General features: G+C 37.7%; 1 protein-coding gene across 1 annotated transcript; it reads left to right on the top strand.

Annotated features, from left to right (window-relative positions):
- Window positions 1-12,137: 12,137 nt before the first annotated feature.
- On the top strand, window positions 12,138-13,573 carry LOC133876211 (uncharacterized). The gene is made up of 3 exons (XM_062314497.1): window positions 12,138-12,611; window positions 12,754-12,982; window positions 13,071-13,573. The coding sequence occupies exons 1-3, from the start codon at window positions 12,138-12,140 to the stop codon at window positions 13,571-13,573; spliced, it is 1,206 nt and encodes a 401-aa protein (XP_062170481.1).
- The last annotated feature ends 791 nt before the right edge of the window (window positions 13,574-14,364 follow it).

Below are 14,364 nucleotides of genomic sequence, written 5' to 3'. Positions count from 1 at the left end.
TATTGGAATGGGCTAATAAGATTAGAATTTAGTAACTGGCATTCCTTTTTTATTTTGATAGCAATTTATATTAAAAAGATTTATGCTTTTACATGGATTTTGTACAAGAGGATGAAACATGTGAATATATGATTTCAATTTGAAAGTTACCCATATGTTCTTTATGGTAAACTGTTTGTAATGTATGCCCTCATAATTCTATCTTCAGTCTCATCTTCACGGGTAAAGAATATTAGTGGTGGGTGGTGGAGGAGCAGTAGGTTTTTCTGCAATTTAGATTTCTGTACCCTGGAAAATTGAGTCCAAAAATTAGATCTTGATGCCAAAAACTAGTCCTTTAAGGTTAGTAATTTTTTAGATGTAACATAATTAACCACACTATATGCGTTTTAGACTAATTAGTTGATTTGTGCACTATAGCATCCAGACATGTATGTGCAACATCCTTGGTTCAGATCATATAACCTATGCTTTCCTATAACTTAGGAAGATTGCGCTGTTTGTTAAGTCTGAAATCATTCTGTTTGTCTTGGTGTCAAGTTTATACAAATGTTAAGTCCGAAATCATTCTTGTTTGTCTTGCCGTCAAGTTCATAAATCATACATATTTATGCCTTCTTAGTTTGATAATAAGTACAAATGCTAAGTGCTATATATGGGTATGACTCTATTTAGATGTACAATATCGGGACACCTAGGAAATCGCCAAGGAAGCACCCTAATAGTGTAGGGACCAAGAACAAGGCTCCCGCCGCAAATTGGCCCCCAGCGAATGAAGAACACTTGGTCTTCATTTTGCTTTTGTTGGTCCAAAAAGGGGTTACAACATTTGGCACTCACATGCAAAAAATCACTAATGAATTGCATAGTCGTATTGGCCGGGTACAATACACCAAACTTCAAGTGAAACATAAAATTGATCGCTTGAAATCCAACTATAAAGATTTTACCATGCTACTAAGCGGTAAGGTGGGTACCGGCTTCGGATGGGACCACGCCACAAACACGGTCACGAACAGCGATGACAACTGGGAGCAGCTGAAACATGTAAGCAACAATTCGAAATCTTATTATTCTTATAATTTTAATAATCCTTATTTTTAGCTAACTCATATTGTTTATTTTTTCATATTTTTTTGGTAGAACTTTGGGTCTAAAAAATATTACAAATTCAAGTCTGGTCTACCATCCCACTTCCCACTGCTATCCATCATATTCACCGATACCTATGCTACGGGTGACATGGCCTATGCTAGCACACAAGACCCACCAGACACCCCTCCAGAAGAGCATGGCATTGAGGACCCTTACATTGACCTGAATTCGCCATGCGGCATCATTGAAGTGGATGAGAGTGAAAATCTTAGCCCTCCAAGAAAAATTCCACAAGGTAAGGGTAAGAAGCGTGCCACACCGATGCAGTCCTCCTGGAGCAGCAAGCGGACTACCACAGGTGATGCAATAGCTGAAATTGACCGAATGACGGGTGAATGGTCCGAAATGAAGATGGATTGGGAGCGAAAGTGGGCATCAAGTTGTGGACTGGATACGGTGTTTGATGCGATGGCGGTCCTTAACGAAGTTGCGGCAGAGTATCCCATCACGGAGGTTAACTTACGTTCCAAGACCGAGCTAAAGCCAAGATCTTCATTGGGGTGGAGCCTAGTTAGAGGGTGTGATGGCTGCTTAGAGGGATTAACATGGACTGGTGATTTTCGGTCGTACTATTTAGGAGCTTAGTTTGGGCAACCAATTTTTCTAGTTTAAGTATCTCAGTGGGAGAAGTACTGTGGTTGTTTGAATTATTGAACTTGTTTCTTTCTAAGGTTTATTTCCCAATTTAATATTACTAAGTGTTGCTTCTAATTTACATAGTTTGCTAACTTTGGTTGTTTTAATTATTTAACTTGATTATTTCTAACATTTATTTCCTATTTTAATATTACTAAGTGTTAATTTTAATTTACATGGTTTTTTAACTTTAGCTGTTTTAATTATTTAACTTGTTTATTTCTAATATTTATTTCCCATTTTAATATTACTAAGTGTTAATTTTAATTTACATGGTTTTTTAACTTTAGCTGTTTTAATTATTTAACTTGTTTATTTCTAAAATTTATTTCCCATTTTAATATTACTAAGTGTTAATTTTAATTTACATGGTTTTTTAACTTTAGCTGTTTTAATTATTTAACTTGTTTATTTCTAACATTTATTTCTTATTTTAATATTACTAAGTGTTGCTTGTAATTTACATGGTTTATTAAAATTGGTTGTTTTAATTATTTACCTTGTCTATTTCTAACATTTCTTTGTCAGTTCTATAATATAATGCCTTAATTAGTATTCACTAATGATAAGTTCATAGGTCACAAAAAATGGCTGCCGCTGGACCGTCAACTATAGCCACTGAAAACTAGGAGGATGAACTGGAGGCATGTTCGGATTCCGATGCCTCGTGGGGAAATGAGGATGATTCTGACAGAAAATCCATTACATCGTCGCTTGCCAGCGACGACGTTGTGTTCAACGAACCAGATGTTGCAGAGATTGAATTAGAACTTATGCGAATGTATATTACGCTAAAGGAGTGGAAGCATCAAATTATAAAAATACGACAGGACCCTATACCCCAGAGAACATTAGAATTAACGGGCCCTATGTGGCTTCACTGGGAATTATACAATCCCAATCCTAATACATGCTACGAGCGCTTTCGTATGTGGCCTGATGCTTTTATTGCACTTTGTGATGGTTTGATGAAGAATGGCTTCCTACATAGCAGTCGCTACGTGAAGGTAATGGAGCAGGTGGCCGTATTTTGCCTAATAATGGCCCACAATTGGTCGCAGAGAGACGTGGCTGACAGGCTCCAACGATCACTACATACCGTCAGCGTATACTGTAGAAGAGCGTGCAAGGCCATTTGTCGGCTGGGTAAAACCATCATCCAACCCACTCAAACGCAGATGCCACACCCAGTCGTCGCTCGAAATGGCAACTATTACCCGTGGTTTATTGTGAGTATCGAGTTTCGAATTATTACAATGCATTCCAAACTATAGTCGTTTATAGTACGTATCGTTCTATACTTTTAACACATTATTGAATTGCAGCAATGTATTGGTGCTATCGATGGGACACAAATCCATGTAAAGGTGCCCGAGGCGAAGAGCATGAAGTATCGAAGTAGGAAGTAAACAACCACTCAAAACGTAATGTGTATAACAGACATGGATCTATGCTTCATTTTTGTATACGCTAGTTGGGAGGGAAGTGCTCACGACTCCCGCATTTTTGCAATGTGTGTTAATGATCCAACACTACGCTTTCCAACGCCTAAAGAAGGTATTATAACAAAAAAATAATTTGTGTAGTGTACGCTGCGCCATCCTTGTTATTGTAGTTTGCTTAAATTGTTTTTTCAATTTTTCCATGCGGTGCAGGATTCTTCTACCTCGTGGATTTCGGGTATGGTTGCTATAGGGGCTTCATACCACCATTCTGTCGTGAACAGTACCACCTGTAAACCTTTCAACATGGGCAAGAACTTCCAAGGAATATGAGGGAGATGTTTAACTATAGGCACTCATCTTTGTAGACTGTGGTTGAACGCTCTTTTGCGGTATTGAAGAATCGATTTCCAATTTTATACAAAATGCCCGGGTACAAACTGCGATACCAGCGGCTATTTGTCATTGCATGTTGTACTTTACACAACTTTATTAGGAAGTATTCTAGGATGGAGGATCCATTTTTTAAAGAGGCATTGATGAGACTAAACCCCTGGGTTGATGAAGATGATCGGCAGGAACGGGACATGGCCTCAAACGTGTCACCCGGTGAGCGATCGGACCAATCAGAAGCCAGTTCGGTCTTTATGGGGCAAGTAAGGGATGCAATGGCCATCAGTATGTGGAATCTTTCAAATGGGACGTAAAGCAAGACTTCTGGTGGAATACCAATCACTAATGAATTACATGGTCGTATTCTTAGCCGTTTCAGCATTGTAATTTTCATTTAAGTGTATTTTCATTTAACTCTTCTAATCCTTGTAGCATCATAACATTTCTAATTTTCATTTAACTCTTGTAATCCTTGTAGCATCATAACATTCTGATGGTGATGGATGAAACACAACATTTTATCTCCAATGTGTAATTATGAGCATAAATAATGTTTGCTCATAATTATGAGTGTGAAGGATTGGCCTCATTTTTTCTTTCTTTTAAAATGTTGTAAGAACTTGAAAACCTTTCCAATAAGGTTACTTAGCTATGCTTTTCCTAGTGCTGCTCTATTACACTATTTTGTTTACTTTTTAATTGTTGATGTGCTGAGACCTCTAATCTATTGTAGGGAAATGGTACAAAATGATTAATAATAAGGTATTATACAAAATTCAAAGTGCCCTAGAGCCGATAACAAATAGGGTAGCATTCTTTGGTTAACACATCTAGGTGCTATAAGAACACAAATCAGTATGACCATAAGTCCCATGCATAGGGCCCATAAGGCTTTTAGTTCTAAATGTAACCGACTATCGTTTGAGGCTTTAGCATGCAGTTCGGTTTCCAACTGGATATTCCTTGCCTGCAACTCCGGTATGACTTGGCGGCTACGTGCATCTACTTCGCCTTTGTCAACCCATTCAAAGAAGTTGCAGTGGGTTCCATATCTGAAGTTTGGACAACCAAAGTACCTTCTACTAGGGTTTGTCTTTGTCCATGAGGTCTTCATGTAAGACGTCAACCCACAGTAACATGTACGGGTTGAACCATAATTTGGAGCGGAGGAGGATGTCGAAATCTCTGACATCTACGATGGATGAGAACGGGGCAAACGGGCAAAACATTAAATATCGTAAGTAGAAACATGAATATCAAACTGTAAAAGGGGCTGAAAATCATAAATCAGGCATTATAATTGTTCAAATTCTGATCCAAAAATATATTTATTTACCCATAAATGATTACTACTAGTGCATAAGCCTTTATTCCTAGCTATTATTTAGTCATGCTACTCCTGCGAAAAGAAATAGGTGTGTAACTAACTTATGTCCCTACAATCTTCAAATCAAAGCTTATGTTGTAGGAAAGTGACCCTCTCGCATCAAACAACTTGTTTATTTCTTGAAGTTCATAGAGGTAACTAAACTCCTTCCAAGACGCTTCAAGTCATATGTCTCTCACCTACAAATAGATCGAGTGGATTAAGACGAAAAAGGTCATTAGATAGACCCACTGTAATTGTTCTTTTCTAACAGGACATATTGGAAATGGCTTAAGATTAAATACTGCTTCTGGAAATAAGCATATATTAGGTTATTTGATTTCAATCACAACTTGACCAAGTTGAGAGATAAACAAATTTGTATTGCTTACTTTCCTGATCAACAAACCAGGGCACATAATCTACTCTTACAAGGGCTAGCATTCTGTGACTTAAAACCATGAGCTCTAAACAAGTGGCATGCAATTTTGTCAATGGGGTTGTGTTTGCCTGTAATCTAGTCCTCCATTAATTGCACACTACGTATCAGTGTCACGTGATTCATACCATGAACTGAATTGTTAGAATGCTCAAGTATGAAACTGAAAGCACACCCAAACAAACTAATTGCTTGCCAAACAAACTCTTAATATACCCCTCTAGTCGGCCAACAACAACCAACAAAATCAACCCAAATCTTCGAACAACAATTGAAGGTACTGAATTTCCAAACAACAAACTCTATCCAAATATCAAAAAGCACATCAAAAACCCCTCTTAAATTTCGGCCTCCAGCATATACATCAAATGAAATCAAACCCAAATCCCACTAAAATTCAAAATCAATAGTATTGACCCATCATAACAAAAATTTCACCAGATATAAACTGATTGGGTACCTCAAGAACACAAGGGAAGAAAAACGAAGAGTCTTACCTAGCTTTGTCGTCTCTTTAGGCCACGTCCCGATTTGAAGACACCCACTCCTTTCACCTTCTTCTTCTTCTTCTTCTTCTTAGACTCTTGGCTCTCTCCCTCACCCTCTCTCTCTCTCTGGTGCGACTGGACGTAGGGGCCCGGAAGGGGATGGGTTGTGCGGCTAAGAATTAGGTTCACTTGAAGCGAGAGGGCTGATGGCGTGTCTGTCAGGAGGTGGGTTGATGGCGTGAAGAAGCTTAAATCCAGAAGGTTGAGGCGCACGTTAAAGATATGGCTCAGTGTACATGATATGCTGCATATAGTTTCCTTTTCCTTTATTCGCCTACGATAGAACTAACTGGAGAGATCGAGAGGAGATGAGAGACAGAAGAGAGAAGAAGAACAGACTGGAGAGAGACAGAATCAATCAGAGAGAGGAGATGGGAGATCTGTAGAGAGGCGTGAGATCGGTGAGGATTTTGTTCAACGCCTAAGAACAGCTCCTTCTATCATGGCCATGTGAGGCGCAATTTATAGGACTTTTTCAAACTGAGTGAAAATATGCTGAGCGGCATGGAAAAAAATTCAACGGAATACTGTAGATGATAGCAAAAAAGGCAATGAAGGGTAAAAAGAATTACTTGCCAAACGGGCTATATACCTTTTTAGTCCCACATCTACCTCAATCTCTTTGATTCTTCTTAGCAAAAACTCTCACGAATAATCTTAAACTCCAACAACTCTCTCTCTCTCTCTTCTCGTTTGAAAACCAAAGCAAAGCCAACTAAATGGATGCCTTTCAACCAAAATCGCTTATGATCTGTTTGGATAGAGAGAAGAAATGTTATTCTTCTCCGGGTTTTTTTCAAAACCCGAAAACCAGGGTTCAACCCGTAAAAAACCCGAATAAAACCCGAATTCTACTACTTTTCAAACAATCAACTCTCGACTTCCCACGCGATAATAAATGCCCCGAACCAGCTCTTCAATGCGTTAGACGTCTGCTCACACTTTTCCACCTGCAGCGTCAGCCGTCATCATGATTTGCGCCGGGTGAAAGATTTGTGCCGAGTGCATTTTGTGCTGTAGGTTGGTCTTTGGTGTAATTCATAAACACCTTCCTTGTAACTATGCCCCATTAATAGCCATTAGATGAATGCCTTGCAGATTAGATCTAATCTGTTCCGTCAGTTCCCTATGTACCCGTACTTGCGCCCACACCCAATCACTCTCACTTTGTCTCTTAGACCAAGGTTTGCACGAAAACAAAAAAAAAAAAAAGAAAAAAAAGAAAAAGTAGTCAGACGCGTGAAGGTGGCAGATTAGACTAGGTGTAAAATATTTACACCATATTTTTAAGTTTACGTGATTATTAGCCCTTGGATTCATATAACAATGGCAAAGATATCATCTGAAACGTCCAATTTTTATGCAATCTGTCTGAGCGCCACACCCTATAACTCCCAATTTCAAAGGAAACGTGTAGAAGCCAATTTTTACCCCCAATGCATCAGATGCCCTTATGGCTTCGAGTAATTCACGATGGCCACACAACTTTTCCTAATTAACCTGTAGATCAATCTGATGAACCCGAAGATGAGATTCACTCATCTTCCCAAAATAGACACTCCTCATTTTACTTCCCCTCCTCCACTGTGCGAGGACATGGCTTATCAGGTAGCAGCGTGACAGGGTTCTTTCCAGGCATCCATCACCTCCTTACAGCCGTTGTCCTCACAAAGTGCAATATTTTGCATATCTTCCCCATCAGATCTTGAAAAAGATTTTGATCGGTATGTATTTTTTTTTAAAGTTTTTTCCTTCAATAGATTTTACTTCTTACTACTGACCTCAACCTACTGATTTTGGGGCAATGTGTTCTGAGTATCCTGTGGCTGAGTTGTGGCTGATTTGAGGCCTCGCACAGTGCCGTGCACTGTCTATAACTTCGAGCATTGGAAAGGCAGAACCTATCCATGACATCGGAGAATGCTCTTCACTCGGAATCACCTTCTTCATCCAGTGGTTCCAACTCCTCGTGGTACCGAGTTCCTCCGGTGAAGCCAGTCCACGTGGTCGGTCCTAGAACACGATCTTGGAGGGTTAGTTTATAAATTTGATATTAGTATGTTGTTCCTTTTTTTTTTCATTAGTTGTTTGTAATGTTGCCCAAGAACACTGCCAATGAGTTTTGATGGACTATTATTGGGTTTTTATTATCATGGTCTATTTATTCCTTTGCAATTATTTCCGTTTGAGCAGTGTTCCTATTTGTAATTTCCGTTTGAATGTTGTATTGAATGGTGTTCTTTCCACTAATTTTGCAATGTATGTATTTATCTTGCGCTCATTTATCTTGAATGGTGTTCTTCCAGTATGATTTTTTTTCGTTTTTGTTTTTTTATATTTTTTTTTGTTACCTAATAAAATTCTGTTGGTTCTGCAAAATAATGCAGTTTATCAATTTTTAATGGAAGAAAAAATTGGGACGATAATAACAAATATTTCACAACAAGAAGGAAAACGGGAATGGGAAAAAAAAAATTGGCTCTTTTTTAAGTTTTGGAAATGCAACAACAATCTGCTTGTGTTGATTTGTTTGTCAATATTTTTACTTTTTAATTAAAAAAAAAAAAAGTCCTAAAAAGCATTAACAAAAGAGTCCTAAAAACATCTCCACTCTCCAGCAAAATTACACTAGTAAAAAAGTGCAACTCTCCATTTTAACTATGCTTTTTTTATACACTATTCTATCTACTTGTTTTTTAAATATTATTTCTCAATCTTTTTTTCTTATATTATATTTTTTTATATTTTCATTTGAAAGAAATAAATGATGAGAAACAATTTTTTATTTGGACATACTGTAGCACCCTATGTATTTTAGCACAACTCTAACTAATCTACTAGAAATAAAAATAAATAAATAAAAGAAAAAAGGCACAATATTAATTAAATTTAAATAACATTAACATTTTACCTCGTACCCTCTAAAATATTTGTCTTGGGGTTGATAGAACTGCCATTTACTGGGACAAATATTTCAATGTGAACCGCAAGCCTTGATCTCGTATATTTAATAAATTCCAGAATTTTATATAAATTATGTATTGTTGTTTAATGAAAAATAAATACACACTTTCTCTTGAATTTTGTTCAGGAAAAAATAGAGTTCCACCTTTTTTATGTTTTGTTATTATTGTTATTATTAACTAGAACCCATCTGTTATTCTAATTTAACATATACAATTGGTCGAAGTTTAGATCCCCTAATTGACATAATATTTGGGTGTAAGACATTTTAAAATTTACATGGTCGTTAGTACTGGTTAATTATAATTACAGAGTTGTACATATAAAATTTGAGGATGGGATAGTCAAAAGATGGTTCGACTATCCCTAATCACCTTTCTCACTCACGCACTCTTTTGTGCATCTTTTTTTCTTTTTCTTGTTTTATTATTTTTTTTTTCTCCTGAATTGATTTTTTTTTTTTTTTTTTTAAATGATTTGATGGTAGTGCCTTAAATATATGTACGAATAACAAAATTTGATCAAATATAACATGGGTTTCAGCCTAGGTGTTATTACTCATAGTTAAAAAATGTAACATAGTTAAACAAATTAATAATAAATAAATAAAATCTAAAGTAAACATGGGTTTCAGCCTAGGTGTTATTACTCATAGTTAAAAAATTTAACAGAGTTAAACAAAATAATAATAAATAACCAAAATCTAAAGTAAACAGGGGGGCCAAATTGAAAGGAAAAAATTGGGGGGGTCAAGACTAAAAAAAATAAAATAAAAAAGTTGGAGGTAAAATTAATTTCTCAATCTTAGATTTTTTTTTTTTTTTGGGGGAGGGACCACCTTGGGCCTTGAATCTTCAGATGGTAATTTGATAAAATACCAAATAACATGAATCTCTAGAGTCGAACATTTTATTAAAAAACAATATTGGTTTTCTATTAAATCAGAAAAATATATAATGTATTATACTATTAAATGGTGAATATGAAACTAGTTTTTGATTGAAAAAAAAAAAAAACAGGAGTCAATCCCATGTATTATTCGTGGAGTAGAATACACATATCATTGGTATGTAACAGACATAGTTATTATAATTTAAAATAGATGCAATATATTTATTTGTGACACTATTTATATTTATTGGTCAAACCTGATCAAACAAATGGAATATATATACTATAATTTGTCCAATTCGAAATGCGGTTTCGTACGATTCCAAATCAATGGCTTTAGGCAAATGTAATTTTCTGGCGATGTGTTTTTTATAAAAATTAAATTTATTTTAAATTCAAGAACTCATGTGTCACAATGCTGGACTAATTGAATTTACATGGTGCACAGCCTTATTTAACGAGAAGTGGGACGCACAATTTATTACGAGCGACTAGTTCTTCTCATATTCGAAAGGTATTACGCACAACCTTTTCCTGTTTTAATTAAAATACAAATTTCGGTTATATGTTAAAACATGTGCCTTTAATAGGATTTCTTTTATGAGGATTCCTTGTTTTAATACGTTCATGTTAGTTTATATATTTTTAAAATGTATAAAATTAAGGGTAACTTTGTCATTAGTGGGGACATTTTTTGGTACTCTAGGGAAAAAGATTGACACAATTGGAAGTTTGGGAGACATAGAAAACGAGGTGTTAGTTGAAAGGGGTTATGAAAAAATATGTGAACTTTTTCGTTGGTTTCGGTTATTACTATACATCTATAATAGCCCTACTTTTCCTTACCATACTAGAGAAAACGAGACTCAATGTCAAGCGAGAAATCAGATAAGTGGCCACCAGAGGATGAGGACCTACTTGTCCAACTTTTAGTCCAATGTGTGCACAACGGTTCCATTATCCGAGGGACCGCGAATAAGAAATTGTGGGTGTCCCTAGCCAATGCTATGGCTCCGAGTGCGAGTAAAGTCTGGACTCCTGGCCAGATATCATCGAAATATGGAAGGTTGCGAAAAGACCACAGCGACTTTTCTACTCTGTTAAATCATGAAACTGGCTTTGGCTGGGATCCAATACTAAACACAGTTTCTGGCACCCCGACGCAATAGGAGCGAGCGAAGATGGTACGCTCTATTCCGAACTAGCTTGGTATGATCACTCCTATATATTATTTGGGGGATAATAATTTCTCTGAGTTTCCGTAGGTGGATCCGAAAATTGGTCGCTTCAAAGCAAAAGGGTGCCGTAACTATGAGGAACTCGGGCTCATTTTCAATCGGTCCACCGCAACTGGCATTCTCCGCCGGTCCTCCGCACGGTCCCCGCCAAACACCGATGAGGAAGCAGATCTTATGCACCGTATGCAAACAGAAGGCATACACGTGTTGGATGGTGGGGTAGGTCGTACAGGTCAACCCAAAGGTCATCCGTCACCCACATTTGTTGACCTTGACAGTCCGCATGATGAGGAGATTGGTGGACCTTCGTTTGTTAGGGGTCGTCGTAGAGGGAAAGAGCCAATGGTGGAGGCTACAAGGGGTAGGGGAAATGCCCCGGCACGTAGTATCGGATTGGGCGTCAGCATGGGATCTTCAGGGAAAGGATCCTCAGGTAAAAAATCCTCCAGGGAATCAAAAGCCACGATAATTCGTTCGAAGCAGGCTCTGTATGATGAGATGAGGGAGCTGGCGATAGCAAGAAGAGAATCCATACAGCAGCAAATTCCGGTGGATTTGAGTTCGACGCAACATTTCAGCACTGGCAAATCCGCACCTCCAATAAACCAAGCAATCGCCGTGCTTAATGAGTTGCAGGATGAAATTACACTCGATACTTACGTGGCTGCATCAATTCAGCTACTAGATGAAAAACTTCAAAACTTGTTTCTCCTTTGGAACAAAGAACATAGATTGCTTTGGCTATCAAAGGTCAAGCCCCTGGATTGACAATCTGTGTTAATTGGTGGCATGTGTTATTTTATGTTAGTTTAATGTATTTTAGCTATTAACTATGAGACAAGTTAAGTTATGTTCAATAGTTTAATGTATTTTCGCTATTAGCTATGAGACAAGTTATTTGATGTTAGTTTAATGTATTGTAGCTATTAGCTATGAGAGTAGTTAATTGGTGCAATGTATTTTACTACGTGCATATGTGACAATAATTAATTGTTGAATGTGTGTTAGATGGTATTATTTACCAAATTATTTGAAACTGTATTGAACTAAGTCTTTGTTAGTAGGATGGACGGATCTAACCTGCCTTTTGTACCCGCATATGGAAATATAGATGATGAAATTGATGACGACATTTTCTTTTTACTGAGTGCGATTGACTCATCAGACGACGATGAAAACACCAAAATGCCGCAACGCAACTTGCCATTACGAGGGGGCATGTACATAACATACATGCTGAACGGTCACCCAGAGCCGTGTTTTCAAATGTTTCGTATGGAGCCACCAGATTTTATAGCTTTGTGTTTTGAGTTGAGGGAGCGCCGATTCATAAAGAGTACAAGAAACCTTGATGTTGAGGAAAGTGTTTCTATATTTCTTGTGCTTACTGGGCACTGCCAAGGGCAGCGGATCGCTGCAGATCGCTTCCAACACTCCACGGAGACAATAAACCGGCATTATAATAAGGTGTTGAAAGCACTGGGCCATCTGGCCAAGGTCTACATCAAAGTGAGACATATGACTGGGGTGCACCCACATGTACAGGGTAATCCTAAATATTATCCTTGGTTCAAGATGAGTGTTGTTCATTTATAACACATCGGCCCTATCAACGCTACTGTTCAAAACTTGTAAAACAATGCACATTTTCAAGTTAATTTTTGTTTGAAAATTATTACAGGATTGTATTGGTGCAGTCGACGGCACACACATAAAGGCCCAAATCCCGGCAGAGCACCAACGCCTCTATCGTGGCCGGAAAAATGAATGCACACATAACATTATGGCAATATGCGATTTTGATATGTTATTCACGTTCGTGTACGCTGGCTGGGAGGGAACCGCGAACGATGGCCGCATTTTCAAGGATGCTGTTACAACTGACCAAGGCTTTGAGTGGCCTACAGATGGTTAGTACGTTGCATACAATTGCGTAATTTTCTATATATCATAAAAATTCATGTTCTTCAATAAACTTTGGGTATTTTATTTATGAAGGGCACTATTATGTGGCTGATTCTGCATACCCATGCACACGAGGTTTCTTGCCTCCGTATAAAGGGGAGAGGTATCATCTCTCCCATTTTCGTAATAGGCCTCTGCCCCGTGGGTACAAGGAACTGTTTAATTTCAGACACTCCTCACTACGAATGATGATTGAGAACTGCTTTGCTAGATTAAAGAGGAGATGGCGTATTTTGTACGATATGCCTAAGTACTTATTGACACGTCAACCTGGCATTATCATGGCATGCTGTACACTGCACAACTTCATCGGGACACGTAATCCAAATGATCAAATATTCAACGGCACTGATGCAGCAGAACCAGAGACGAGTGAGCAGCCTTATGCATATGGCAACAATGATGAGGCAGGCCCCTCGCATTCAGGACAGTATGACTTCTCATCTGCAGCTGGCATTGAAATGGCCAATTTTAGAGAAGGCATTGCACAAGCAATGTGGGATAATGCACATGGAAACGAAGATGGAGATAATTAATTAAATAAAGGGCAATTATAATGTTGAAGTAATATTTTTTATAATGCCCGTGCATTTTGTTATGGTTGAGTTTGTTTTATGGTTGATAAGACTTTTCAATGTAAGACAAATATGTGAAATTGACTGATATGTATGTTGTTTGTGTGGGTCATTTGAATTACATATTTGATTATGTCAAATTTGTCCACCTGTACATGACAAGTTTGTTGTTTTATGCTGCATTACCAAGTAGATATGAATCTCATGGTGAATTGCACATGTGGTGCTGGACCCATGACACTCCTCATCTCAAGAACAGAAAGAAACTATATGAGACGCTTTTACAAGTGTCCCCTAGGCAAGGTATGAACTCATAAGCAATGACATGTCTCAAATTGAAGCTTCATTTTTATATCTTTTGATTCTTGACACATTTGTTGTATTTAACAATGGCAGTCTCATTCTGTTTTAATGTGTTATTGTAGAATCATCCCGGAGGTTTTTATTGGGAAGATGAGTTGATGCAAAATTTGCCAGAAGCGGTACATGATGACGATGCTGTGGGTTTACATGAAGATGGTAGCGCGTCGGGCATGCCGTGGACCGTCAGGGGCATAATGCGATGTTGTGGTATTACAGAGGTTTGCGTCTTGTGTTTCTTAGGGATACTGTTCTTGTTGGTTGTCATGTTTGCCTAAGTGGTTTGGTTTGTATTGTGGGTGGTATGTGAAACCACTGTTTATTATGCATCTTTGTTGCTTCTATCGGACTCAGTTTATTGTATAATATATGTCGGATATTTCTAGATATTG

The sequence above is a fragment of the Alnus glutinosa genome, chromosome 8 (genome assembly GCF_958979055.1).
Source record: "Alnus glutinosa chromosome 8, dhAlnGlut1.1, whole genome shotgun sequence".
NCBI classification, from domain to species: domain Eukaryota; kingdom Viridiplantae; phylum Streptophyta; class Magnoliopsida; order Fagales; family Betulaceae; genus Alnus; species Alnus glutinosa.
Note: the sequence above shows the minus strand (reverse complement) of the source record. Positions and strands in the feature narration are given on the sequence as shown.

What these genes read in the sequence shown, in the direction of transcription:
- LOC133876211 (XM_062314497.1), top strand. Translation starts at nt 12,138, where the DNA reads ATGGACGGATCTAACCTGCCTTTTGTACCCGCATATGGAAATATAGAT. An exon ending in TGACTGGGGTGCACCCACAT is followed by an intron (nt 12,612 to 12,753) that starts GTACAGGGTAAT and finishes AAATTATTACAG; the next exon opens with GATTGTATTGGTGCAGTCGA. An exon ending in CTTTGAGTGGCCTACAGATG is followed by an intron (nt 12,983 to 13,070) that starts GTTAGTACGTTG and finishes TTATTTATGAAG; the next exon opens with GGCACTATTATGTGGCTGAT.